This window comes from Indicator indicator, chromosome 29, assembly GCF_027791375.1.
Source record: "Indicator indicator isolate 239-I01 chromosome 29, UM_Iind_1.1, whole genome shotgun sequence".
Taxonomy (NCBI): Eukaryota; Metazoa; Chordata; class Aves; order Piciformes; family Indicatoridae; genus Indicator; species Indicator indicator.
Genome location: NC_072038.1, coordinates 4,160,477 through 4,186,925, shown reverse-complemented (window position 1 = coordinate 4,186,925; position 26,449 = coordinate 4,160,477). Strand labels below are relative to the sequence as shown.

The following is a 26,449-nucleotide window of genomic DNA, read 5'->3' as shown; positions in this document are numbered from 1 at the left end:
CTTTCACAGAAGTTGCTGTATTTGAAGCAGTCTTGCTCTGCTCTTCTGAATCTCCCTCTTTGGAAGAGGGAGGTCCTCCCCTTTTTGAAAGAGTGGATCCATTCTCACTAGTGCTCAGGGCACTCCAGGTCCCTTTCTGTGAGTAATGATTGAAGCCAAAACCACAAAAGCTTTTGTGAGTGCTGAGCAGGGACCCAGAGACTGGCAGGTTTCTAGTCCACAAAAACTGAAGAGCTGCAGTAAGCTGGGGATGTGCTGGACATCTTTCAGGCCAACCTGATCTGTTGCTTGCCCAGGCAAGCAGTTGGCATACCCAAAGGAATAAGCTGGGCAGAAATAGTCCAGCTGAGAACAATGGCACAAACTGATAGAAAGCAGAACACTAGGCTGTGGGGTCCAGGCAGAAATCAGTTCAGGGACCCCTCCTCTGTATGGTGGCTGCTCCTCTGCTTCTTCTACCTGCCTTCTCTAGAGAACTGCTTCATTTTCTCTCCATTTTAAAAACACTGCTGTGTTGATTCTGTTTCTATTTCAGGAACTTAGAGTGGCAGAGATAAGCCAGGAGCCACTTCTCTTGTCCCCTTCACTGGTATCTGTCAGTGGTTTAACTTGTAGGACCACTGGGAGTCATGTAGCTTTTCCTGTTGAGATAAGGCCTGGCAGCTTGTTTCTGGTGACAGCAACCTGTCAGTTGTTGGTATGTTTCCAGCCTGCTGAGCTTCCTCCTGACTGTTAGCACAGCCTGGTTCCATGCTGCTGAAACGTTTCTGAATGGGACTCTGTTAAGTCCTGTAGCTGGCACTGTCTGGCACGGGCCAGGAGAGAAAGGAAGCTCTGTTCTTTCACAGCTCTTGTGGTTTAGATACAGAAACATCTGTTAAGTCTGTCTGCTGCAAAAGAGACTTCCTGTGGCACCTTGGTTGCCACATGTCTGTAAGAGACAGGAACAAAGACATACCTGACAGAGAGAGGTCAATGGGATGCATCTCTGAATGTGGATCAGAGTGAACTGGTGCCATGCTGGAGCTTAATCTCCCCCAGCACATTGTGTGGGAGTGAAAGCTCTGGAACAGCTTAGTCAAGGCCAGAGTCTTGTTAGTCTCAGTGTAACTGTGCCTGACAACCTACACTAGAGAGGTCTTCTGTCAGGCTGGGGCTCAGATATTTCCTTTCTAAGGAGCATCCTCATCTTCTGCTGGAAAGCTTTTCTTTTGTTAATTTAAAAGTGATATTGGTAGTCTGAGGATTACTTTGTTATCTGAATTTTTAGACTATTCTCTATATAGCTGCCTGTGGATGCATTCTAGTGTGCAGAGAGATTAAAAAAAGGAAAAATACCTAAATATAGCTTCTTTGCAAAAAATTAAGTGTATTAAATACACAGTAAACTACTGATGTAATGTGCCTTTTGCTAATCTGAGGGCAGGCATCAGAGAAAAGAGGTTTCTTTACAAAGCATTCCATATTTTTTTGTGTCCCTTCTGAAGTGTGCAGAATATTTCCAAGCCCACTGTTACGAAGGTGGTGATTCTTTCCTCTCCAGCTAGATGGTGGCTCTGTTATGTACATGTGTTAAGCCCTTTGATTCCTTGATTCCTCTACACTGCTCAGTTGGGATACAAGGGTAGAAGATGACTTCTCTACATGCATGTAACTTTTAATCTCTTCTCATAAAGGTGGCTGGTTTCACACATGGGGCCCCCAGCCCAGTGGCTGACAGTTAGGTGCTGCATGATGCTCTTCTGCTTGGCTGTCCCTGTTGTGGAAGTCGTGGCCTGGGCCATTGCCTTGTAATGTAAACCAAACATACACAGTGGCTGCAGCATGGAAAAGGGATTTATTTGCACTTGTTAACTTCAGCCACACAGCCCCTTCTTGGCTCTGCTTTGTCACACTGCCTGTTGTCAGCTCCTGCACGGGCACCCCAAAGTGACTGTATTGCTCCTCTGAAGTGCCTTTGTGTATGCACATGAACATACCTCAGGCATAATGCTTGTGCCCACTAAAATGAACTGCACACAGTGCAGGAAGTCAGGCACAAGTCCCTCAGGTCAGGACAGGGATTTGTTCATCTCTGTAGTTCCTGTGCTCTGAAAAAAACATTCATCTGCAATGAGCAGAAAAGCAGAACCATGCAGGGAGCACTTTTAGCAGCAGAATGATCAAACTAAGCTGTAGCTTGGTGAGTTTCTCCCTTTTTGCCTTCATTTTTCTGTTTACAAAGGGTATTGCACATTATCTGATTTTTTTTTTTTTTTTTTAAAACTCTTTAGCAATTTCACATCATTGTGATGTTGATGAAATAAATCAGGGAGTGGTGTCTGCCTCAGAGCCTCAGCTGACAGGCCTGGGTCAGAAGGTCCATGACTTGTTTTCAGTAGGCTTCTCACCTAAGCGTATCCATGACAGGTGGCTTTTGAAAGGGCAGGTTTGGGCTCAGTCCAAAATGTATTGGCCATGTGGACCTCCCAGTCATGTTGGTGGGCTTTGCTAGCACCCAGCACCATCCTTCTGGGTTAGCCATTTGTGAAGAGAGCACCTGGCAGTGTGCATGTTCTCTGCTTTGGTCTGTGGCTCCATGCTCACAAAGGGAATCCTCAGCTGGCCCAGTGGCAGGGCTGTCACTGGGCAAGCACAGAATGTCTGTTTGCTCAGCAGCATGAGTCCATGCCCCCCCACCCCACCCCAGAAGAGGGAGACAGTGATGGTAAAGTAGCATTACCTCTCTGGGCACACCACAGAGCCCAGCAGCGGCTGTCACAGGAAGGAGGGATTCCATGCTGTGATTTCTGGTCCTCTGAGTCATTAATTAACACTGTTATTGCCATTTCCAGTGAGCTAGTGCAGAAGGTCATTCTGACAGGACTGAGTCATGGTGTCCACACATGCCCTTGATAGTAGGCTGGGTCACCTCTTGTTACCCTTCATGAATGGGCAGCTGGGCGGACTTGGATCTTCCTACGCCTGTGGTCGGCACGTCCATCACAGCCACAGCAGCTGTAGCAGCAGCAGCTGCAGGCAATGATCATGAGCAGCAGAACAGTAACTGGAAAGAGAAATGAAGGATACTCACAGAATCGTTAAAGTTGGAGAGGGCCTCTAAGGTCATCAAGTCCAAACTTCCACCTAACACCAGGACCACCTCCATGACCATGTCCCATGCTTCAGAACATAGGAACAGTCGTAGCAGGGCAACCCTTATGTCTTCTGCAAGTTGTTTGGTGAGCAGGAGAGTGAGCAAGGCCTGGTTTCTTGATGACCTTTTCTGGTTTTGATCCCCACCCCCTTCCTTCTAAGTTCCTGCCCCCTTGTATTAGTTATCCATTTAACGTGGACAATCATTGCTGGATATTTCATGATCTTAAGAGCTATGTACCAAACCCTGTGGGGGTATATCTTCACCTGAATAATGAGCTGTTGTTTCAGAGATGACAGGCAGTAACTAAGAGCTGTGTGCCTGGCAAGGATGGAGATCCAGCTCTCCCCATAGCTGTGTCAGTAGCAACTCAAGAGGATTTGGTTAGTCAGACTGGCAGCTGCAGGTCTGAGGAGTGTGTGCAGTGTACCCTTTAATGAGGACACATACTCATGACTGGGTTTGCTTTAGTCTTTCTTTTGAAAACCCCTTCCAATGCAGGGGTTTGCTTCCCAAAGCAGTGAGCTGACTGACTGTTCTACACTAGGCATGATGGTTGGTGTGGGGAGGGAGGTGTAGCTGGCATGTTTGATCCTGCAGAACATGCACGAGTGTGTGAACGTGCATGTGTGTGTGTGCACGTGGGCCTTGGAAGTCTGGAGCTGGGCTGCCAGGTTAAGGGACCAGGAACCAGCTGTAGGTAAGAAAAACACAAAGCAACAGGTGTGCCCTTGTGAATACCAGGCAGGGAGGAGTGTCCAGGCTGGATACACACCCTTCCTTTAGGCTGGGAGCAAAGTGTGCCTCTCTGAGGGGGAGGGCCTGCCTTCCTTCCTGCTTCTTTTCCCATAATCTAAACAAACTTCACCCCCTTGGTCCAGCAGCTGTTTGTTGTTCCTTCCATGCCATCCCACAGAGCAGCAAAAGGGATCTTGCCATTAACCAGAGGAGAATAAATAGGCTCATCTGAAGCATCCTGGCTTGAACTGAAGTAAACACAGGGATTATAGTCAGTCTTAGACTTCAAGTGTCTTCTGTGGCTGTGAGATGCCCTGATACTACTTATTGTAAACTGTTTTGTATACATGAAAACATTGCAGCAGCTCTGGCTTGGTTAGAACACTGCTGTTAAAAGTAATGCAGAAATGTGAGAGCTTTGGAGCAAGCTGTGCTGTTACCTGTCATGCTCTGCAGGTATGCAGACATACACACCGAGTATTAAAAGCTAGCCCTAGGAATCAAACTGGGCCTCTGAGCACAGCCTGGAGCTGCCTACAACAGCAACAAAGACTGTGGGGCAAGCTGCCCCTGTAGAAGAGAAGAGATGTTCTGACAGCCCCACTGCCTCCACCAAACACTCACCAATAAATAGAAGAACCACACAAAAGGACACAATCTCCACTGGGTCAGCCTTGGGCAGTCTCTGGAGCTTAAGGAGAAGCTTCTCACCAATGGTTTGCAATTCCTTCAGAAAGCCTTCAGAAGACATTCTGGCTCAACCTTTCCAGGCTTTAAGCTGTAGAAGAACCAAACAGAGAATGAATCTTTTCACTGACTAATGCTAGGAAGCTGCCAACCTTCTTATAGAGGTGGTGATCACAAGGAAAACAAGTTTGTCTGGTCTCAGTCCTTGCTCCCAGTAGCTAAGGTGGAGGACTATTAATTGTCTGCGTGTTTTGGCACTGTTTTAATTTCAAAATCTGGCTTTGTGGGTGCTTTTGTTAGCTGCACGGTTTAGGAAAGGCAAAAGAGTGTTTCTTCTGAAAGGACATTTATTTCAGCAGGCACAGAGTTAAAACTGGAGAGTGCCTGCCGTCTTGGCTTTCAGCCAATGAAAGGATCTTTTATTCAGTTGTGTTAACTTATCTTCCAAAAAGATATTCAGTTCTAACTGGACTTGAATTCCAGGTGCTGAACTCCAGTGAGTTTGTTACCCACAGTGGTATTTTATCAATCAGTTTTACTGAATGGTGATGGAGAAATCTAAAATCTCTGGGGACACCTGGATCCTTTTCAGGCTCTCACAGATGAATGCAAGTGGTACATGATAAGGTAAATGGAGCTTTTTTTCTTTTAAGTCATTGTTCTAATGAAGCAATATATGAATTGGACAGTGGATGTCTGCCCATCACTGCTGGTGATGAGCAAAGCAAAAGCCCCTGGATCTGTTGGGGAGATATCACAGACTCACAGATTGCACTGGGTTGGAAAGGACCCTCAAAGGTCACCTTGTCCAACCCCCCTGCAGTCAGCAGGGACACCTCCAACTAAATCAGGCTGTCCAGGGGCCACATCAAGTCTGATCCTAGTGTCTCCGGGGATGAGGCCTCAGCCACATCTTTGGGCAACCTGTTCCAGTATTTCACCACTCTTGCTGTGCAGATCTTCCTCCTAATGTCCAACCCAAGTCTGCCCTGCTCCAGTTTCAAACCATTGTCTCTCATCTTATCACCACAGGCCCTTCTAAACAGTCCCTCCCCAGCCTTCCTGTAGGTCCCCTTCAGATATTGAAATGTAGCTCTAAGGTCTTCTTGGAGCCTTCTCTTCTCCAGCCTGTACAGCCCCAGTTCTTTCGGCCTGTCTTCATAGGAGAGGTGCTGCAGCCCTCTATTATCATGTTTGTGACCCTCCTCTGGACCTGCTTCAGCAGGTCTCTTGTGTTGGGGTCCCCAGAGTGGGCACAGCACTCAGGTGAGGTCTCAGCAGACCAGAGTGGCAGAATCCCCTCTCTTGATCTGCAGGTCACACTTCTTTTGATGCAGGATGCCATTGGCTTTTTGGGCTGCAAGTGCCCATTGCTGGCTCATGTCCAGCTTCTCATCCACCAGCACCCCTAAGTCCTTCTCTGCAGGGCTGATCTCAATTTCATCATGCCCCAGCCTGTGTTGATATCTGGGAGATCTTCCTTGTGGAGCTAACCCCTTCTGCCCTGCTTACACCTTACGCCTTCTTTATTCTCAGAAAGAATGATCACCATGAAGTGTTGTTACTGAAAACATCATTAGTCCAGTCAAAGTTAGGCACCTCAGTTTTCCCACCAATATTTGCTGTTCTTTTGCCCTGTCAGCAAGATTGTGGAAGATACTGCAAAAAAAACAAAACAAAACAAGCTTGCATGAAAGTTGGGGAAGTTCAAGTTTTGCTGGAACAGGATATTGTGGAGTTTCACCTAAACCAAGTGTTTTATGGACAGGTCAGTATTTGGATGAATTGTAAGTCTTAGGTCATTATTCTTATCAGAATGTACTAGCTTGTGTGTGTGTTGTCATAGTCAACACGGGTTTTATGTGCCTTGGAACAGTGTAATTTAACATCCTAGTCTTGGTGATAACACAGAGCCAAGTGACCAGGACAGTGCAGAGGAAGCCAGCTAGTTCATTATTGCACATCTGGCTTGGTTACTCAGACAAATGGATGCTTGCAGTTCAGTTTTTCTAAACACACTGAGGACAGAGAGACCTTGGCTGGTTCGTTGCATGCTGGGCTTGAAGATGACAGAGCCAAGTTAAATTACATTTTGGATGTTTATGCAATGCAAAAAAGGGGTTTCTTTGTTCTTCTAAGTCCAAGATAAGGCCTGAAAAATCGCAACCAGCTGGTTTCCTAGGGGTCTGGGTGGATGGAAAATCTGCATCTACAGAAAGATCTCTGTGCAACTTAGCAGGGAGGCAGAGCTGTGGCCTTTTGAGCTGAGAAGGTCACTTCTGAGACTAGGGTTAAATAGTTCTTTCCAGATGATTGCTGTACCAGAAATGGCAGCTTTATCCTTTGCAGAGTGCTGCAGGATTCTGTGTCAGCAGGTCTCCAGTTTTGTTTCCATTCCAAGAGATGGCAGTGCAGGCAGAGGTGAAGTGATTTGTTTTCTGCTCTTGGCTCTAGAAGAAAAAACTTCCCCCCCCTCCCCCCCCAAAAAAAAAAGTATTTCTGCTCTAACGTTCTGAAAATGTTTCTTCCTTTTGGGGGGTGTTTCTGCTTGCCCAGGAGCTCTCCTAGCAAGGAGTCTGCTCTAACCTTTCATACCAGGAGCAGCAGGCAGAGGAGCCAGCTTCTGAAGTGTGGGTGTACAGTGCGAAATTACTGAGCAGAGCGGTGAAACTCCACATGGATTAGCCAAGTGCCCAGCCTAAAGTGAGAAGAATTTGTCTTCTCAGTGCTAGACATTCCTCTGCCCCATGGTACCTAATCTGCAGCTATGTGAAGGAGTTTTTATTCTCAAACTTGCAAGGAATGTTGCTTGTTTACCTTGGTTTGAACTTCTCCAGGGACGAGGTTTGATGTCGGTGGTGCAGTCTCTAACCTAGTCGTGAGGAAGCAAACGTTTTTCTGCTTGACTGCACTTCTGTCTGCACTCTGGTTACACAGGCTCTCACTGCTTTTGGATTTCTGCTTGTGGAACAGAAGGGTAAAGAATAAATCACTTCTTAAAAAAAAAAAAAAAGCCAAAACTCACCAAGAAAGTGATTTCTATTCATGGATCAATCTTCCGTTCTGCTCATGACGTAAAGTCTTTGGTCAGGACTAGTTCTGATTGTGATCTTTTTCTGATTGATTTCAGCAGAACCAAGATCTTATCCTGGAGATTAGCATAAGGGTAAGGCTGGTGCTGGGTGACTTAAGCAAGTTAGTTTATGTGTCTGCTCACATACAGCAGTGATGAGATGACTTACACATTTCAGAGCACAGCTGTTAGAATGAATTCCTCATTTTTAATTGTACTGTGTTGAGGTAAGCTCCCAGTCACCACCAGCAAGTAAAGGCCAGGTGATGCAGTAACTGTAATGATTATTCCTAAAACAGGCAAGTCTGGAGAGATTTGAAATTTAAGGTTGTAGGTCTTAACTGATGATTTACTTTCTCAAACTGGAGTCCTCTTCTAGAGTCTAGAACAGCCACCCAACTTGGTACCTCACAGATTCTGCTGGGTTTGGAGCAAACATAATTTTCAGTGCTTTTCTCAGTTGGAAGTTTTTTTTCTTGCTCATTGTTCTTCTTCAAAACCACATCCACTGAGGATGAGAACCCTCCAGAGTAGAGGAGATAATGGCTGTTGTGGCAGCAAAGCTGTTGGAACTCATGGAAGAAATGCTGAATGACCACAGTGCAATGTAGTCTTCATAACATGTCAGACTAATGTCATGAAGTTTTGCTCCATAGCTTTAGGTAGAGATCATATGAAGTGAGAATAAGAATGAAGAGAGGTGAGATGAGAAACTCACAGAGAAAAGAAAAAAAGAAAGTGAGCACAATGGTGATGGCTTGTACCAGGGACTGTGGAAGTTCCTGCTGGGCTGGGGTGGCAGCATGAAATTCGTGGTTTCAGCTGTTTCCTCTTCTGGTTGTTCTTTAACTTCTCTATCTGGTGTTACCAGTGGGACAAGATCACGAATTCTTTCACCCTCCTCTGTGTTACAAAGCCTGGCAGAGGAGGGAATAAAACAAATCTTCTCATTTGGGTTTATTTGGTTTTAAGGATCTACTGCATGTGCTGTGAGTTGTCTGCCTTGGCTGGAAAGAGAGAGCACAGAGGTATGCCTGACATCTGAGGTGTTGCTGAGGTCCCAGGATTAAATTACCCTCTAAAGCCAAAAAATATCCTACATTTAGGGCTTCTGTAGTGTTAGATTCCCAGAAAGTGCTTGTGCTTGTTTTTAATACAGCTTCATCTTGGTGTGCCCACTGAATAAAGCTGTGAAAATTGCTGTAATAGCACTGAGATGATCCTTCTGAACTGTTTTAATGGGTTTATGCCATACTGAAGCACTCAGAGAAGTTGGCTGCTCAGCCCTTTTGAGAATAAAGCCATTAAAAAGCCTCCATCTAGGCATTCAAGAGAAAAGCCTTGGTCAGGCTTTCTTTGGTCAGAGAACTGGCTGTGTGTGGTAGCTTCCAAGCTTCAGGCAAGAAAGAGCTTTGTCATGACCCGCATCCCAAGGAAGGGTCCCACATGCCTCTGTCTGCCTTAGGATACTCCAGTTGTTGTATTTGGGAATGGATGGAAATTGATCAGGGTCATTTGGTCTGACTGGTTTGGAGAGCTGGAGCCTACCTGTGTGTCTACACAGGTGCATCAAAAGTTAAACTGTAGGGAGTGGGTGATCTTAAACTGACTGCTGAGGAATGAGACACTTGTTTATCCATAACCCTGGTGGCATTTGAGCAGCTTATTTCAGTGCAAATGACATGAATTTGGGTTTGTGGTTTAGCCCCAGGACTGGAAGTTACATAAGTGCAGGCAGTCTTCCTGGCCTGCCAGTGATGTTACTGGTGGTGTGACTTTGGATAAGTCATCTCATCCCTCTGATGGGTGACTTCATCTCTGCAAAGCAGCAAAACATGGAACCACCCTCAGAGGTTGGTTTGCTAATTGTTGTGTGTCCAGGTCTCTAACATGCTCTGAACTCCTTAGATAGAGTAAGTCCCTGGCTTTGTTGCAGTTACAAACTGCAATGGCTTTTGCTTGCGAAGTGCTTGTTACCCTTCAGTCACTGAGCCTGAAATGAAAGTAGGTGAAAGCATGGCTTCCACTCATGGTTGCTCCTAAGTCATGCTCTACAGGGTTTATTTCTCTTGATGTGACCTCCTGCTCCATTGGTTCTCCTCTGTAAATTTTTTCCTGTGTAGGTTTGTTGCTACAGTAATCTAAAAGGAGATGAGTAGGGGAAGCTGGAAGCTGTCAGTAGAAGCTGCCAGGGCCTCTAGTCCTAACATAGCAAGAGCCCATTGCCCACATCAGCACTGCTCCAGAGACCTTACAGGGTAGGATGCCATTCTTCATGGCAACGTTGTCTTTTTCCCAAGACTGTGGCTGTGGAGAAGCAAATCCTGTGTCGTGTTCTTACCTCAGACAGTTCAAGTAAGGTGGTTGAAAATCGGACTAGTAAAGGGATGGGAAGCCTTGAACGGATTGGAGGAGCTTATTTGGTAGGAAATCTTAGAAGGCAATCCCAGCCTCATGGAAGGAGAGTGGTGAGCAGCTGAAGGGGAGGGGAAGCTTTTTCTTCTCATCTAAAGCTTCAAAATAAACTGTTTGGCCACTTTCTTGAGAACATGAAGGCTTGGCCAGTTCCTAAGCCTACCGGCTTTGTTCTTGGATCCTGAAACCCGCTTCTGACTTCATATGCATGAGGCCTGCAGTGCTTCCTGTCTTAAAACAGTGCTTGGCTGCTGGGTGTTGTTAGAGTTTAGATGCATTTTGGCAGCACATGTAATAATTCTGGTGTGATTGTTTATTGTTCTAAGTTTGCAATGTACTTCTGAGATAAAAAAGGGCTATAGAAATGGACTTGTATTATGAGTGCCTGGTTTTCCCTCATCATTGTTAATGCAATGTTTTCTGCCATGACTGTAGCCTACTCAGCCACGTGACACTTAAGGGCTTGTCTGTGAACTATAGTTGTGTTTTTTTTTTTTCCCCCTAAAACAGGAGCAAACAGAGCCAGACAGACCTATAATTCATTCCCAAACAGATGAAAATAGTTTGCAGTATCAAGAGAATTCAGCCTTTTAACAGCACACACCCAAACTGGTAAATTGCAGCTCAGTGTCATGGGAGAAAAGTTTGACTTTGTTAGCTGGTCTGGAAGAGAAGGCCACACATTTCTTTCAGATTATAAAGCTGCCCTGGCTGGGTAGCTGTTTGGCTGGAATACCCTGTCATCTCCACCACCCACTATTTGGAGATTGGTCTTGAGGCAGTGCTGTAAATGTTCCATCCCTCGCCTACAACCTAATATTAGATTAATATAAAAAGGCACTGAATTCCCTGCAATAGCAGTTGCAGTAGCTGAGGTACCCACTGGGGCACTGAGCTGAGAGTCTCTACACCACTTTGCTTTTTTCCACTCCATCCCACAAACAGGGCCACAGAACTCTAGGAGGTCATTCCTCACTACTGATCCCATTTTGAAGTGGGGAAACCAAAGCACAAGAGCCATCCAGTGAAAGGAAAAGGTCAGTTTTAAAAATAAACCTGTAGCTCTTCTACAAGAGAACTTTTTTTAGGGTGGCTGATGCTTGAATCTAGCATGAAAGTCTATTCTAATATTAGCAAAATAACCATTTCCCAGGAAGCTGACAGGGGTAGCTGTGTGCCTGTGCAAGCCTGGTGGATAGTTACTTCACAAACATACTGGGATCCTTCGGTGGTTTGGTGTTTCAGGTAAAGTAAGGCAGCTGGAGCCCCCTGAGAGTGCTGGAAATGCTTCCATCTTCTTTCAGCCATCTCTGTGCCCTGTCCTTGACTGGTCTCAGAAATCACAAGCATTCTTGAGTTATGCTGATCTAATCTTAGTAAAGATGCCACTTGGGTGTAGCGACTCCAAAGTGAGGCTTATGACAGCTGCTTCCTCAGAAGCTGTTGTGAACCACATCAGCTGTGATGGCACAGGGTAGTGGTGAGAGCCTGCATGGAGATGAGAGGGGTGGGTGCTGCTGTCCTCACCCAGCTCTCTTACAGTCTCTTCAGTCCCTGCCAGTGGCCCACTGGAGGCTGTGTGGGTCAGGGGCTGTGCTGCAGAGGGGATCTGCTCTGTCAAACGTGGCTGATTTTGTACCTTCTCTCCTGTGAGCGCTTTTGCTTCACAGTCAGGCTGAGAGCCCTGTGCACTGTGACAGCTGTAACACAAGCCACGGCCTGCTGCTTCTACCCAGACATGTGTTTCATATTGCTTACCCCCACACACAGCCTGTGTACAACACACTGCTGTGGCTGGACAAACCCCCAGTCAAACCCAGGAAGATTTTCTTTGGGTGAGGACAACTTGGTGAGTTTCTCTGCCCTGCTCCCTCCTCTGCCCTTCCTCCCTTCACTCCTCCCTCCTCTTTTTTTTTTTTTTTAATTTTGTTTGCTTGAGGGTTTTTTTTTGTTGTTTTCCCCCTAAACTTTGTTTCTCCCATAGTTATTTGAGAAACCATCATAACTGCAACAAACAACTTGCAGAGACCCTTCATTATCAGGGTGGAAAATTCCCTCTATCCCTTTTGAACCTAGGGCTGGACTGGAGGCTTGTGTGCCTCAACTACTACATCTTCTCACCCCAGCAGTTCCAATTTGGTGTTTGTACAACACGTAGGTCACAGAGACCTGCCTTCCCTTCCACTTTAACAAGAATGAAGTGGAAATACCTGATCATTAGCATTCCTCCCTACAGGCATGTGTAGGATCAGGAAGACATTTTTCTGTGAGAATTGGCTTTCTGCCTCTCTCCCTACCTGTTTGTAAACAGCTGGCTGCCCATGTGCCTCCTGGAAAAGGCAAGTGCCATTAGCCAGCTCAATGCTAGGAGCTGCAGGGGCTTCCAAACAGAGTAATTGGCATCAGATGGTAGAAAACAGAGGCTTATATGGTCAGTCTTCTTGCCACCCCCCCTTTCTGCACTCAGCAGCAAAGCAGAGGTGGGAGCACAGGTTGTGGGACACCTCTCTATGCAAAACAAGGCTTGGACTTGATCTTAAAGGTCTTTTGTAACCTAGTGATCCTATGATTCTATGATTTCATGTGTTTGGGGAATCCTTTCCCTTTTCCTTCCCTTCAGAGCTGACTTTCTTGTTCCTGTAAACCTCAGACCATGGATGTGTTCTCTCAAAGCAGTGACTTCTCTGTTCTGAGCAAACCAACATCTGTGCCTGCTACATGAGCTGGTTTTGTCTATTTTTTTTTTTTTTAATGCTCTTGTAAGAAGCTGTGTAAAACCTTTCCATTTCTTTCTATTGGACACAGATGCTTAACTTGCACGGTCTGCTAGTTCCCCAACCAGGGTTTCTTTCCTAAGCTCGCTGTTTGCTTCAGGATTTGGGGGACCAAACTTAGCTCTAGCAGTGAGGAGCTCTGGAGAACGCTGTGCCTGGCACCCACTTGGTTTCACCGGCACTTGCCTGTGCTGGCAGCTCCTCTCTGACGGCACCGCTCTGCTCGTACAGCGGAGCCTCTCTGCCACACCGAGCAGCAGTACACCAAGTCATCACCGTGGAGAATTCCCTGTGCTAGACCTGCTTATCAGCTAAGGTCACATTCCATCACAGCAAGAGGAAAAATGAGCAGCCAGCCTTTCTAATCGGCAAAGAAGTTGCTTGCTCCAGCTCGGTGGAAGCACGGCGAGACTCGGACTGGCCCCTTTGTTAGCGGCGCAGGTCTCTGCAATCCTATTAAAAGCTTTTCCTCTCGTCCCCTTTGCTCCTGAATGCCCCTCACAAACAAATCCGGGCTAGCGAGCTCTGCTCCAGGGCTGGTTCTGCGGCTCACCTTACCGAGAGCTGCAAAAGCTCCAGCTCCTTCGCTAACTCGCCGCGCTTGAGCGGACACCGGCAATAGCTCAGCCTTACCCCAGCCGCGCCGCCCAACTCTTCTTCTTCTCCTCCTGTGTTTCGTTTTGTCTTCTTCAACTTTTCACGTCATCTCTCCCCTCATCCTGGCTTGTGTCTGGCTCCTCGCTCGGCTCCTCTCTGCTCCGCTGCTGACAGCCAGCTGTTGTCTCTGCCTTTTTTTTTGTTATTGGTTGTCCTGGAGATGCGAAGTTTCGTGTTACATGTGTGCCAGAGCGGAGGGCGGGTGGCCAGGAGCCACCGCAACCCAACCAGCGAGCTCCCCGGGTGCTCCAACCCAGCACTTGTTGCTTGCTTTCTCTGTGCATCTCACAGCCGAGTTTTTATTTATTTCTTTTTTAATCACAGCTTTGCTTTTTTCCCCCTTTTTTTTTTCTCCTGGAGTGAGCCTCAAATTGATTCTTTTCTTGCCATAGTTTGGGGGAGTATTCAAACAATTCACTTTCCTTTATGGTCTCCAGTTTCCTTCCGACTCCTGGGGGAAGGAGCTTGGCTCTTGTGTTCTTCCAAGGGACAAAGCAAGAAAGCACAAGGACAGAACAGCACCTGGGGGGATGCAGGGTGATGAATCTGCTCTGTGCCCATGGCCAGGTCAGATACTCTTTTGACACTGTGGGTTTTGTATTCTGGGGACAGCTGACACCCACTGTCTTGTCCCAGAGGGTTGCTGAAGTTCTGATGGTATTACACAGGGTATAGTCCTTCAGACAGGTGCAAAATGGCAATTTCTTGTCAGCCTCCTAATTTGCTTTTCTCTTTGATAAAGCTCATTAAACGTTTTTTTTTTTTTTTTCAGCAGCTAGCACCTAGGTAGCTGATTTGTCCTCATGTGATTTTTGACTTTTTTTAAGGCTTTCATTTTTTGTCTCTATTGCAGGACTTGATGGGTTAGGGGGTTTTTGTGGTGGAGCTCTTCTGATGAGGCTTTGTACCCCTCTTTGGCTCACATGAGGGAATGCTTTTTTGTTGTTGTTGTTCTGGTGTGTTTTGGGAGAGGCAAAGCTTCCTTTGAGATTTGTGACTTTGCTGCTTCTCTGACTGTCCATCCGCTTCTACTAATTGCTCCTGTTTTAGCTGGGGTACAAAAGCAAGGAGGCATGGTGCAGGCAGTCATGTGGTCAGTTTAGCACTCTCCTGAAATGTAGTGGCCAGACAAAAACATGTTAATAACCATGGTTAGTACTTGCTCTTCATCCTATCCCATGATGTCAGATCAAGGTAGGATGCCTCAAATGAAATAATGATCTTGTTTAGACCTTTTAAAGACCAATGGTCAGCTCCTGCATATTCCTGTTGAAGGGTGAGGGAGGCAAATAATACAGCTACATATTTAAGATGAAATAATTTTAAGATGTGTATAATGATACAAACTACCATAAATGTATGGAAACTAGTTCTTGTGGGCACTCCTCAGGTGCTCATGTGACTTGAAGTTTCCCCTCCACCTGTTAATGCATAACCAACTGTGTTTCAGGACTTCTTGCATTCAGTTAAGTTTTAGGGCAGTTGAGCATTAGTTAATCATTGTGTTCAGTTCATCCAGCTGCCCCCCCAGCTATTGGTAACTCTGGCTTTGCTCTTTTGACTTGAACTCTGGGTCTGCAATCTTAGTTCTGCAACTGACTTTCCGTTGTGAGCCAACTCATGAGCACCGTTGGCTAAAGCAGGGCTGTGGCCCCAGTTTGAGTAACTCTGCAGGAAAATGCAGGCAGTGACAGGAGGGAGAGGGCTTTATGACGGTTAGAAATGAGAACTCTACATTCCCATGACTTCAGAGCTGATCTCTGCTTCCACCAAAGGCCTCCCTTGGGGCACCTCTCTTGTTTGCAGTAAGGGACAGAGGTGTGTGTGGATGTCCCTCCCCAGCACAAGCCTGGTGAGCAGGCTGCAGGAGTGAGGAGAGGGCTTGGCCATTACTGCACGCCTCAGTTAACTCCAATGCAGATCAGTGCGTGTGAGAGAGAGAGACGTGGCCTAATGAGAATGCTGCCTGTTTTCTTTTGGGGGAACAAAAAGCTGACTTGCAGCTCGCTGACATTTCTATAGTCACATTGCATTGGCAGGGCAGGCAGCACCAGTGGCCTTTTTGGCAAGGCAGGACAAGGGGATCGAATGTGTTGTCCCCATCCCGATCCCCCCACCCTTCCCCACCCTGTGAAAGGAGCTCTTTGAGCACAAGAGGAGCGTGAGTCAGTGTGGCTCTGCAGGGGGACATAAAGCCAGCTTTGTCACAGCCCTCTCCAGGCTCCCAGACCCTGCAGCACAGCGTCCCACCGGGGCAGCCCTCCTTACCTGAGCAGTGCCAGGTTTGCTGTGCATCAGCACGCACGGTGCTGTGGCCACAGCAGGCTGTGCCCTGCTGCTTCACTCGCTCTCCTCTTGGCAAGCTAACCTCCCAGGCCGTGGGAATGAGTGAGCCAAGGGAGCCAGCTGTAGAGCCTTGCAGGGTTTGTGATGCTGTGGTAGACATGCAGTTATGTTCCTCCCAGGCACGCATATGTGTTAAGAAGCAAACTGCCTTTGTTAGATCTCTGGCAAGTTCAGACATGCCTTAAAGGGTGCATAATATGAGTAAATAAAGTGCTCGCTCTCTTACTTTTCCCCTGTGTGACCCACTTTTTCTGCAGATGAAGTTGGTAAGCCAACTAGGGCACTCCTTGGTAAAGCAGAAAAATCTCTGCTTTGTTCTTCCTTGTAGTAAAATAATTCCCTTCTGAAACAACCCTTGTTGAGGCTTGGCTGCAGGACTTGAGTTCTAAATGCCCGATGAAGTGTTTCTGCCTATCTGGTATCAGTATTTTTGATTGAGACAATTGGCCACTTCTGCTGTGAAACCCAAGTTTTAAAAAGCTCTGAATTCTGCCCACTTTCTTAAAAGATGGAAAAAGTAACCTCCTGGTGGTTCTTTCTCTAGCAGAATCAGTCTTTGCTGGTTTAAGTTAGGGACTGTTCTAACAGATAAATTACTTCCTGCCTGTATTATGTATCTCTGTCACCAAACTCTTTTTATACCCCAAAACACTGCTGTCTGCCAGAAATCTTGTAAAGATTCCTGGAAGAATCTAATCATCTTCACATGGCTGGTGTGCTAAGGCTGGTAGAACTGGTTGTGCAGTAGAGAATGAGCAAATGGAGTGGTTTGCATGGATGTAGGACCCTGCCTGAACCTTAGCTGCTGATCTTCAGCATATGTGAGCAGGTTCAGACCCAGGCTCTGTACTACCTGAGGAGCCCAGGACTATCTGAGCACTGCTTCTGAGTCTGGACTCTTTCTGGGGTGTGATTTACACTCCTCTTTCCTCAAATGTAAATTTCTTCATCTTCAAACCCAAAACAGTGACATTAGAAGCTCTCTAATATGAAATGTTACAGACACATGCTCAACTCTGAGGTGTAAGCATCCACAGGACCTCTTCACCTATTCAGCCTACAGCCATTCTGATTAGACATGGAAACTGCTTGGCCAGTGATGCACAATTGATAACTGCAGGTTTAGTCATAGAATCATAGAATGGCCTGGGTTGGAAGGGACCTCTGAAGGTCATCTGGTCCAACCCCTTCTGCAGTCAGCAGAAGCATCCTCAATTAGATCAGGCTGCCCAGAACCCTGTTGAGCCTCACTTTAAATATCTCCAGGGATGGGGCCCCAACCACCTCTCTTGGCAACCTGTTTCAGTGTTCCACCACTCTCATAGTAAAGAATCTGTTCCTAATGTCCAAGCTAAATCTGCTCTTCTCTTGTTTGAAGCCACTGCCCTTCACCCTGCAGCCTTCACTGCAGGCCTTTTAAACAGTCTCTCTCTAACCTTCTTGTAGGCCCTGCTCAGAAGGCTGCTGTTAAGTCACCCTGAGCCTCCTCTTCTCCAGGCTGAACACCCCCAGCTCCCTCAGCCTGTCCTTGTAGCAGAGGTGCTCCAACCCCCTGATCATTCTCATGGCTCTCCTCTGGACCCTCTCCATCAGGTCTGTGTCCTTCCTGTACTGCAGGCTCCAGACCTGTACGCAGTACTCCAGATGAGCTCTCACCAGAGCAGAGGCCTTCATGCCTTTTGCAGATCTCAAAGATCTGGAAGCATTTAGCAGAAGAGATTGACCCTCACTGTTTGTTTTACTTGTGAGGAAGCGGAGGCAGAGAGACCTCAAGCAAGGTGCCAGGAACACAACCCCAGTTCTGCTCCAGGGCTTTAATCCCTGTGATTCCTGCTGGAACAGGCATTCTCTGCAAGAAAAAGACTCAACTCTTCATCAGACACACCTTGCATTTGGAGGGTTCTTGTCAACAAAAATAATTACAAGGTCTTTGCCCCTTTTGCTTCCCAGGTGCCGGCACGATGCCATAGCCCAGTTCTTCGGGGATGTCTCCCCACCTTGCAACAAGGGCTGTGATTACTGCAAGAACCCAGGGGCAGTGAAAAGGCAACTGGAGTCACTGGAGCACTGCAGCAACAGCTGGAGCAAAACCTGCATTGGGCCCACAGGCTCATCCCGGGACAGATACGACCCGGAGCTGTATGAAGGTGGGAGGAGAGGCTACGGAGGTTTCAGCAGGTCAGTGCTTGGTGCTTCAAACCCAGCTCTCGGGAGCTATCTCCCAGCTGTGGGCTTGGCCACTCCTGTTTTCAGCACATGTTTCTGTGTGCTGGTATTTTCCTCTAACTTCCTGGCAGCAGGAGCTGGAATTTCATTTTCCACACACACTGGCAGCCTTGATCACATTCGTGTCCCAGAGAGCCAAAAGCTGTTTTGATTGACCTAAGAACTGCCCTGCAGAATGTAATTGGTTCAAGAAATGAGCCTGATTTTTTGATTTATATTTTTTTAAGCAGTAAGTGGGCTCAGCCTGTTCACACTCACACAGATCAAAGCTGTTTGAGACCAACATGACAGCAAAGCATGGCATGGTCCAGAGTTCATTCCTGACCATGGGCCAGCAGGCTGAGAGGCCACTTGGCACAACTTAGTCATCACAGAGGATGTAACAGAGCCCCAGGGACATCTGCTTCTGCAGATTGCTAAATTTTAGTGTTTCCCTGTCAGGCTGACAGCAAAAGGAAGATGTGCAGTGGGAAACAGGATTAATTCTGTAAAACACTTGGCAGGGTGGAGATGACAACTTCTTTTCCTCCTGGTGCTCTGGCTGAGCTGCAGTGACCATGCAGCTCCACTGGGCTGCCAGTTTTGCTGCCTGCACTGCCCATGGAGCTCTGCCAGGATGTGCTGCCCTGGCCCTCTGCTTTACCTTAAACGGCTGCAGGCTGGTGGCTTTGTTCTTCTGGCATATCCAGCTGAGTCAGGGGAAACTGGTGTCCTTGTGACCTGAGCCTGGTTGATCTCAGGACCTGAGAAGACATGGCCAGTGCTGTTGCAAAGCACACAGTTTGCTGCTGCTTGATTTATTGGAACCTCTCCATGACTGGGTTGTAGCTTTGCCTTGGAAGTTGTAATAGTCACCAGCCTTAAAGCTTTGATTTGTGATACCTCTAAGTATTGGCTGTGGCACCTGTGGAAGGCAGGAAGCTTTTGGGCTATGTCTGGAGAGAAGCAGCTGCTGCATTTCAGTATGGTAGCGATGGGGACTTCATTTAATACATTTATATTTAATAGATTAATTTTATTTAATAGTCTGTGAAGAACTGAGTAAGGGATGCTTTGCTCATCTCTACTCCAAGGACATTAGAGACTTAGAGGTGGGGTAGATGACACAAGGCAGTGACTCCTCAATCCCACAGCAGAACTTCTGAAATGGAACCCTCCATTCTCAGAGCACTGGTCATGTGCTCCTAGTTCATCCTGCTGCTTACTAGTTCTTGGGATCAAGAATTTTTTTGGAGGACACTCCCTGCTATCCAGGTTGAGGGATGGCAGTGAAGCTAAGGGCTAAGATGTTTTCAGAAAGGATGTGACCTAGAGCACCTCTTGTAACTACTGAGACTTTCCAAAGCCTGTGCCCCAGTTAATGCTGCAGCTACAGAAGTGTTTGTTCCTCTTGTTTTCCTGCCTTGTCCAGTTATGATGAAGAAGGCAGTGGGCCTGGGGGTGAAGCTGATGAAGAGAGTCGGAAACGGGAGTGGAACAACTTCTACCAGAAGCAGATGAGCCTGCGCAGGGTCAGTTGGTGTCATGGGTGGTGGGCTGGGAGCTTGTCTCACAGACATAAAGGCTTCCTGGCACCAAGGAAACTAAATGATTGCATCTTGCTATTGCTTGTTCTGGTTTTTACTTTCTGTACCTCTGCTTTTGCTGTGTTCTCCATGTTCTGGGTCAGCCCTATAACATGAAACATTCACGTGCTGACTGCTCTGCAGTGCTGATCAAGAGGATTCTGTTGTCTTTAATACCTCTGATGCCAGTAAAAACATTTTCCTGGTCTTCTTCTCTTGCATAGTCCCCTAGCAGAGGTGAACTTTTGGCTTTGATTGTCATTCTTTATCTTCTTTCTTCCATTTTGGTACCTTTGTAACTTCAGCATTGATTTTCCCTGGGAGCAGGACTATAAAATATGCCTTTTGGTGCTTCTAGACCTGCATGTGTGTTGCAGAAATGGAAATGTTTGACTGATCTTTGTTTTCTTCCAGGGCAAAGAACCAGAACAGGACAATTTTGTTCCTCCAAGTAAATATCTTCTTTGATTTATTGTGGGTTCTCTCAGGGGGAAGAAAGCTTTCTATTTTGCAGCTGTGTGTAATTTATACAGCATCAACACTGGAGGTATCAGTCCCTAGGCACAGGGGCTGTGAAAGCTTGGCTGGAGGAGGTGGATCAGAGCTTAGCTTTGGTTGAGGTGAAGGTATGGAATGCATCTTCCTGAACAACTCTTCCACATAAACAAGAGAGGAGGAAAGTTGTCTAAGCTGTCTCTGTAGGCTGTTTCTGCAGTGGTGATGCAGCAGTATTCAACTGGGCTGTAAGGAAACTGCTGAAAATCTTTGCTGTCTTAACAGCACAGCTTTTAGGCTGTTGTAAGAGAATTCCTGGTACTTCATATTACTCTATTCAGACTCTGGGCTTTTGAAGTTTTGGGGAGCAGAAAAGGGCTGTTTCCTAAGAGCTAACATGGGGAGGTTTGGGAAAGCTGTTAGTGCAAAACTGGCAAAATTAGGTGTTCTCATCCAGAGAGACAAATCCCCCAGAGCGACAAATCTCACTGTGCCTTCAGGTTTTTGGAGTTTGTAGCTTCTCTAAGTAGAAAGGGTGACTATAGTGACTTGGGGTGACTATGCAGGGAAGAACATGCCAAGCAGCACCCTCCTAGGGACAGCTGAGATGTTCTCCATGAGCCCCAGCCCTTGCATGACACCTTTTCCAAACACCTCTTCTGTGGCAGGTGCAGACTGTCCTTTGAAGGATGCCTTCAGCAGGAGGATTTCCAAGTTGACAGTGAAGGTAAGAAGAAAGTTAACATTCAGGCTTGTGGACTTACAAAGAATAAAGCAAAGATTCTGCCTGCCCTGTTCTTGTTCCTCCAGGGCTGGAAGTCTGAGGGGCACTCTGACTTCTGCAGAGCATGTCTGAGTATTCCATGTTTCCTAGGGACGGGAACACTGCTTGAAGTTGCTGGAAGAAGCTTTGAGTGCCAATCAGAAGATTCCAGGAGCAGAAGGCAAAGGGTATGAGATGAGAGAAAAGGGGAACACAGGGCCTGCTCTTCCCTAAGCAGCATCACTTCTCCCAGAGAATGCCTTTTGGGGTTACTTGGTCCAAGGATGTAGCTTCACTTAACAGCATCCTCCTTGTAGGGATGTTCAGGGCCAGCTATGAGGATTCCTGGGCCTGATGCTGCTAAGTCAGCTCCATCCTGGGAGTGCCAATTCTTCCCTGCCCCACAAGATGGGGATAGTGTGCTTTCCAAACTGAGCAGCTAGACCAGAGGACTTGCATTTGAAACTCTTTCCATCACCCTTTCCATTCACCAATTCACCACTTGCATCCCTTAGGACTTACTGGGAGTTATTACTTATTCCTGCACCCCAGGGAGTGAATTTGGTACTTTCTGGAAGATGCTTAAGCATTAGTGTTCCCTTTGCAGATGTAGAAGTGTGTCTTGCCAGAAATCACCCCAGCCTGTGTTACAGGTCAGACCCTCATGCCTGCGCTGTGGAGCTGGAGTATGAAGTTTTCCGAGTCAGTAAAATGGCCAACTTCTACAAGGCAGGTGTGCTAAAGAAGGTAGGGCCATATGGCTGCTCTTGCTCCCTTGAACCTGGTGTGGCTTCAGCTCCAGGGCAAACAGGGTGGAGTTTGTGTGGAAAAGATGAAGGAGAAGCTCTGCTTTACCTTGAATGCCTTTCAAAGCTTTCTTCTTGATTTTCTTTCCAGGAGGGCCCAGAATCACGTTGGCTTAGGAAACCTACATATTAGTGCAAGCTAATCCAGATATCTTCTAAGCCCAGCAATAAGGGAATGGGGAGTTCCTCAGACTGTTGCTGACAGCAGAGAAGCCTTGGTTTAGGTTAGCTTGTTGCCATAAATCTGGCTGAAGATGTTTCAGTTTTGGGATAGGTGTCTGTTCAAGGGAGATATTTGTTTTGCCACTGAGGCTTTTAGTATGTGCAAGGGCAGGAACATGTAAACATTTCTGGCCATTAGAGACCATTTCTGTTCTCTTTTCAGGTAGGAGAAATCAACAAAGCCTCAAAACAAGGAGAGTTGTTCTCAGTCTTTGGGTCTGGAACTGGTGGCAAAACCAGCTCAGAAACAAAATCTGAGTCTCCAGCAGAAGCTGATTTCCTGCCTGCATCCCAGGTTTACTCGGTGAGTGAGTTCAGGTGGGCTAGGCAAGGAGGGAATTGTGTGCTTTGTCTGTCTGCTTTTTATCATCTGAAGTTCCTTCTGTGGCCACAGCTGTGCATTGCTGTTGCAATTGCTGCCCCTGTCTGTCCTTTGCTTTTGGAGTGAGATCAGCTAGTTCTGCTGGTTCCTGTTGCTGAATCCAACTCCTCTGCAGGCCATACAGTGAGGAACTTGTTCTCACCTTGCTCTAACCAAGGCTGCTGTCAGTTTGCTTACTGTGAGGGGCTGTGAGTTCAACCCAATCCACTCCCTTGATATCTCGTTTTATGATTATATGTCAGTTTTGGAGCCTTCCCCAGTGCAGAGCTGTGCACACTGGGATGTTGGGTACAGACACTTAGCTCCTCTCAGCATGCTGCACATGCTTCCAGGGCTTCTTTACCACTCTCACACCCAAAACTTCTTCTCCATTTCTCCATAGTTCAAACCCAAGCGTGTGGGATTGAAACTACCAGAGGCATCCAGCTTGTTCCAGACAGCTTCAGAACTGCTGAAGGGCCAGGAGAAGAGCAATGTAAGGCCAGGCAAAACAAAAGCAGATTGTCTAAACAAGCAAGACAACAGCAACTGCAGTCTGGAACTGGACACTAGAAACCCTGCTCTCAAGAAGAAAGAAATAGGAACCAAAGCAACGAGTGAGAGTGCTGGGGCAGAAGTACTCCTACCTGAAAAGAAGAGACAGCAACCCAGTCCAGATGCAAAAGCTGCCCTTCAGGAGAGCCCTGCTAAGAAGTTCAAACCTAGCAAGAAGCAGAAAATGCTTGCAGAGGCAGCTAAAAAGGAATCCCAGGATATTTTCAAATTCTTCTCCCTTCCCAAAGATGCGCCTAAAGCCAAAGGCTGCAGCTCAGCAAAGGAAGATGGCTGTCCTGCAGCAACACTACCTCAGGTTTCTTCTCAAAGCATGTGTCAAGAGAAACCAGTACCTCAGGAAAATGAAGACATCTCTGGAGGGGATGTCACTGGACAGTCCCAGGCAGAGAACAAAGAACTGGGAGACATGGAAATAACACTGACTGAAAGAGAAGAGGATTTTAAGACCCAGCAGGCTGCTGAATGTGAACTTCCTCAGGAAGAAGTTGCTATAAAATCCAGGTAAAATCTCTACCTCTCTGCTCCCCACATTGCCCTGTTAACAGCTGCAGAGCCTCACCAGCCTTGTTCTGGAAAACTGGGAAAATCTGTATTAGATGTCTAGACTGGTGAGAGAGAGACTCTTGCTTTCCCATGGAGAGCCTTGTGAGCACTGCCAGTGAATGCAGTGATATCTTCACCGTGGAATGACTCAAGCTGGCCTTCTTTCTACTCTTCCCAGCAGTGTTACTGAAGGTGCTGCAGAAACTGAGCAAACTGTTGCTGGGGAAGGTGAGAGTGGGAAGAGACCAGGATCAGATGAGGTAAGACTTTAATAAAGGATTCTGATTTCCTCTATTTCTTCTGCTCATCTTGGCCCAAGTTGCTCTCTGGGAGTGTTCCTCCTTCACTTCATAGGGTTCTTTCTCTGGGCCACCCACTGGGCCAGTGCCAGCAGCTCAGACTGCAGTGGAAAGCTTCCCCTCCACTCACCTTTGTTCCCTCTCTGCCACACGTGTGCCTGTACCCTTGCTGGTGCCTTGCCTGGAATGATCCTCTCCACCCCTTCTGGATGTGTAACTATAATTAGCAAGGTGCTTTCTCAAGTGAAGGGAACAACCCCAGGGCTGGGGCCACACAGGATGAGGCCAAAGCAAGCCATGCTCACAGCCTTCCTTGCCATGTGGTCTCCGGTTCTGCACTGGGCATCTGGGACTGCCTGGGAGCTGTCACCAGCACAGTCTTCTGCTTGCTCTTTCAAACTGATTCTTCCTGAGGGGTATGTTCTCAGTAGACATCCTGGGAAATCCTTTCCTGTCAGGTTTTCCTGTATAGGATGGGGTCTAACACTGAGGCTATCATGGGGTCATTCTGAATGTGGGCTCTGTTAAAGAGATTTCCTCAAAGTCCTTTGGTGTGGGAAACAGGGAATTCTCTCTGCACAGCAGAATGGCTGACAGATTCCTGCATGGTCTTCACTAGTGGGAGACCCTGCAGGAAGCTGCAAAGGTTCATGTTCTCAGAAGGCAGTGGCTGCTTGGAGGTGTGATGCTGGGTTTATTATGCTGTAAATTAGTGGCTTTGGTTTTCTTCTGCCTCACCTCCAGCATATGGAAAGTTCTGCAGCAAAGCAGCTACGGACAACGGCAAAATCTTCTATTCTGTCCCAGCCAGAAAGCAAAAGTGTTGGTCCCTCAAAGAAGAAGGTGACTTTTGATCCAAACTTATCACAGTGTGATAAAGAAGGAACCAGCAAGACTGTACAGCCAGTGGCCAAAGGCATGTCCCTCAAAGAGACAGCAGACATCGTTGTCAAGTATTTGACTCCATTCTACAAGGGTGGCAAATTTGCTTCCAAGGTAGGGGACAGCTCAGGATCCTCTTTAGCAGAAGGAGAAGGCACTGCCCTAGTGCTCTGAGGCCCTAAAAAGGGGGAGATGATCTAGATGCCACAACTCATTTCCAAGTTACATCTTGGTATTTGTTGTCTTGGTGTCTCTGGGTGCAGCATCTCACCTGTCTCAGAAGGGTTTGTGTGTCTTTTGAAGCGGCATCGTGTTGCTTCCACACTTGAAACTAGAATCATAGAATTGTTTTGGTTGGAAAAGACCTTTAAGATCATTGAGTCCAACCATTCTGTAAGTCTACCAAGTCTTGGTGCTAAACCATGTCCCTCAGCACCACATCTGTGTGTCTTTTAAACACCTCCAGAGATGGAGATTCAACCACTTCCAAGAGCAGCCTGTTCCAGTCTTTGAGAACCCTTTCAGTGAAGAAGGTTCTCCTCATGTCTAACCTAAATGCTCCTTGGTGCAACTTGAGGCCATTTCCTCTTGTCCTGTCACTTCTTTGTGACTGTTCATGTTGCCACACTGAACTCTGGCATGTTTTCAGAGCTCCCACCTGTGGAGCGGGCACAGATCAGGCCCAGTTCTGCTGTCATTTACTGGGGGTGTTCTGGGTGCAGCAGGTGTGTGCACTGCTTCTGCAGCCCTGCAGGCTCAGGAGTGGTTGCAGGTTTGCAACACTCCTCTAGTCTGAATCTAGGAATGCTTTGTGCTGCAGCCAGCCTGTGCTGAGGGCAAGGCAAACATGGATACAGCCTGGTGAGGTAACTGATGTCTGCTTTCTGCTCCTGCAGGATCTTTTCAAGGGCTTTGCTCGGCACCTGTCTCACCTCCTGACTGAGGAGCAGAGCCCTGGCCGCAAGACTGGTGAGTTGGCCACAGATCTTGGGTTCTTTGGATCCTAAATGGACTGATGTCTCTAGAGTGGGCAAGTGTGGTATCATCTCAGTATCATCTCAGAGGTGGTACTTCCTCTCTTGCAGTGAAGGAGGAAGCACAGAGACTCATCAAGGAGTTTTTCAAGACACGGGTCAGGTGTGAGAGCGAGGCAGACTGGCAGGAGCTGCAGAGCTCAGAGAGCTGATCCACCTTGTTGGATGTCTTCCTTCCTCCAGCAGTGGGACCTGGGGATCCTGAAGAACTCATCCATGGAGGGTTTTCTGAGCCTGCAGAAGTGAGCTTTCCTTTCTCACTGCTGTCTGTAGTGACATGCACCTTTCTGTGAACTCAGGGAGAGTCCCTCCCATGAGCAGGGTGCTGAAGCCCTCCAGTGCCCCTGGGTGAGGGGTGAAGGCTGTGTCTGCTGTGCTCAGTTATAGGCTGCTGTCTCATCTTCTGCAGTGTCTCCAACCTCTGTCCCTGCAGCAGTGTGGGAAGGGCTCAGCCTTTCCACCAGGGGCTCTGCTTTGGGATGGGTCCTCCCCTCACTCCCTCCTCTCAGTTCTCCTTTCAGTGTTAACCAGTAGAAGCCTTCTGCTGCAGGTTCACATGCTGTGCTCAGGGCTGCCAGAGACAACCTTGGGGTTGGGTTCCTGGACAGAATATTTCCCTTAGAGGGCAGGAGGAGGGAGCATTTTGTTTTTATCATGCAGGCAAGGCCTGCTTTCTGAAGGTGGAGAGCCTTGGCTTCTTTTTTTTTTTTTTCTTTTATTCTGAAAGTTTTTACTTTGTTTACTTCTGCCTGCCCTTTAACTTAGGCAGTGATGTTCTTTCAGTGGTAACTCCTCCAACAGTGGTACCAAGGTTGCTGACACCTTCCCAGCATTTGCTTGTGACCCCTAAA

General features: G+C 47.3%; 2 protein-coding genes across 2 annotated transcripts in view; one reads left to right on the top strand and one right to left on the bottom strand.

The window, feature by feature from the left end:
* The window catches only part of RECQL5 (RecQ like helicase 5), a 37,302-nt gene extending 11,552 nt beyond the window's left edge, over nt 1-25,750 (top strand). The window contains 12 exon segments of the mRNA XM_054393832.1: nt 17,777-18,004; nt 19,464-19,563; nt 20,032-20,095; nt 20,781-20,839; nt 20,987-21,063; nt 21,529-21,622; nt 22,067-22,207; nt 22,668-23,341; nt 23,565-23,643; nt 24,427-24,678; nt 25,461-25,533; nt 25,629-25,750. Of these exon segments, the coding sequence (XP_054249807.1) occupies nt 17,777-18,004; nt 19,464-19,563; nt 20,032-20,095; nt 20,781-20,839; nt 20,987-21,063; nt 21,529-21,622; nt 22,067-22,207; nt 22,668-23,341; nt 23,565-23,643; nt 24,427-24,678; nt 25,461-25,533; nt 25,629-25,750 (1,963 nt within the window).
* Nucleotides 2,925-4,625, bottom strand: SMIM5 (small integral membrane protein 5). The gene is made up of 2 exons (XM_054393833.1): nt 4,499-4,625; nt 2,925-3,046 (listed from the first exon to the last, which is right to left on the bottom strand). Exons 1-2 carry the CDS (start codon nt 4,623-4,625, stop codon nt 2,925-2,927), a joined length of 249 nt encoding a protein of 82 aa, XP_054249808.1.
* Nucleotides 25,751-26,449: the final 699 nt, after the last annotated feature.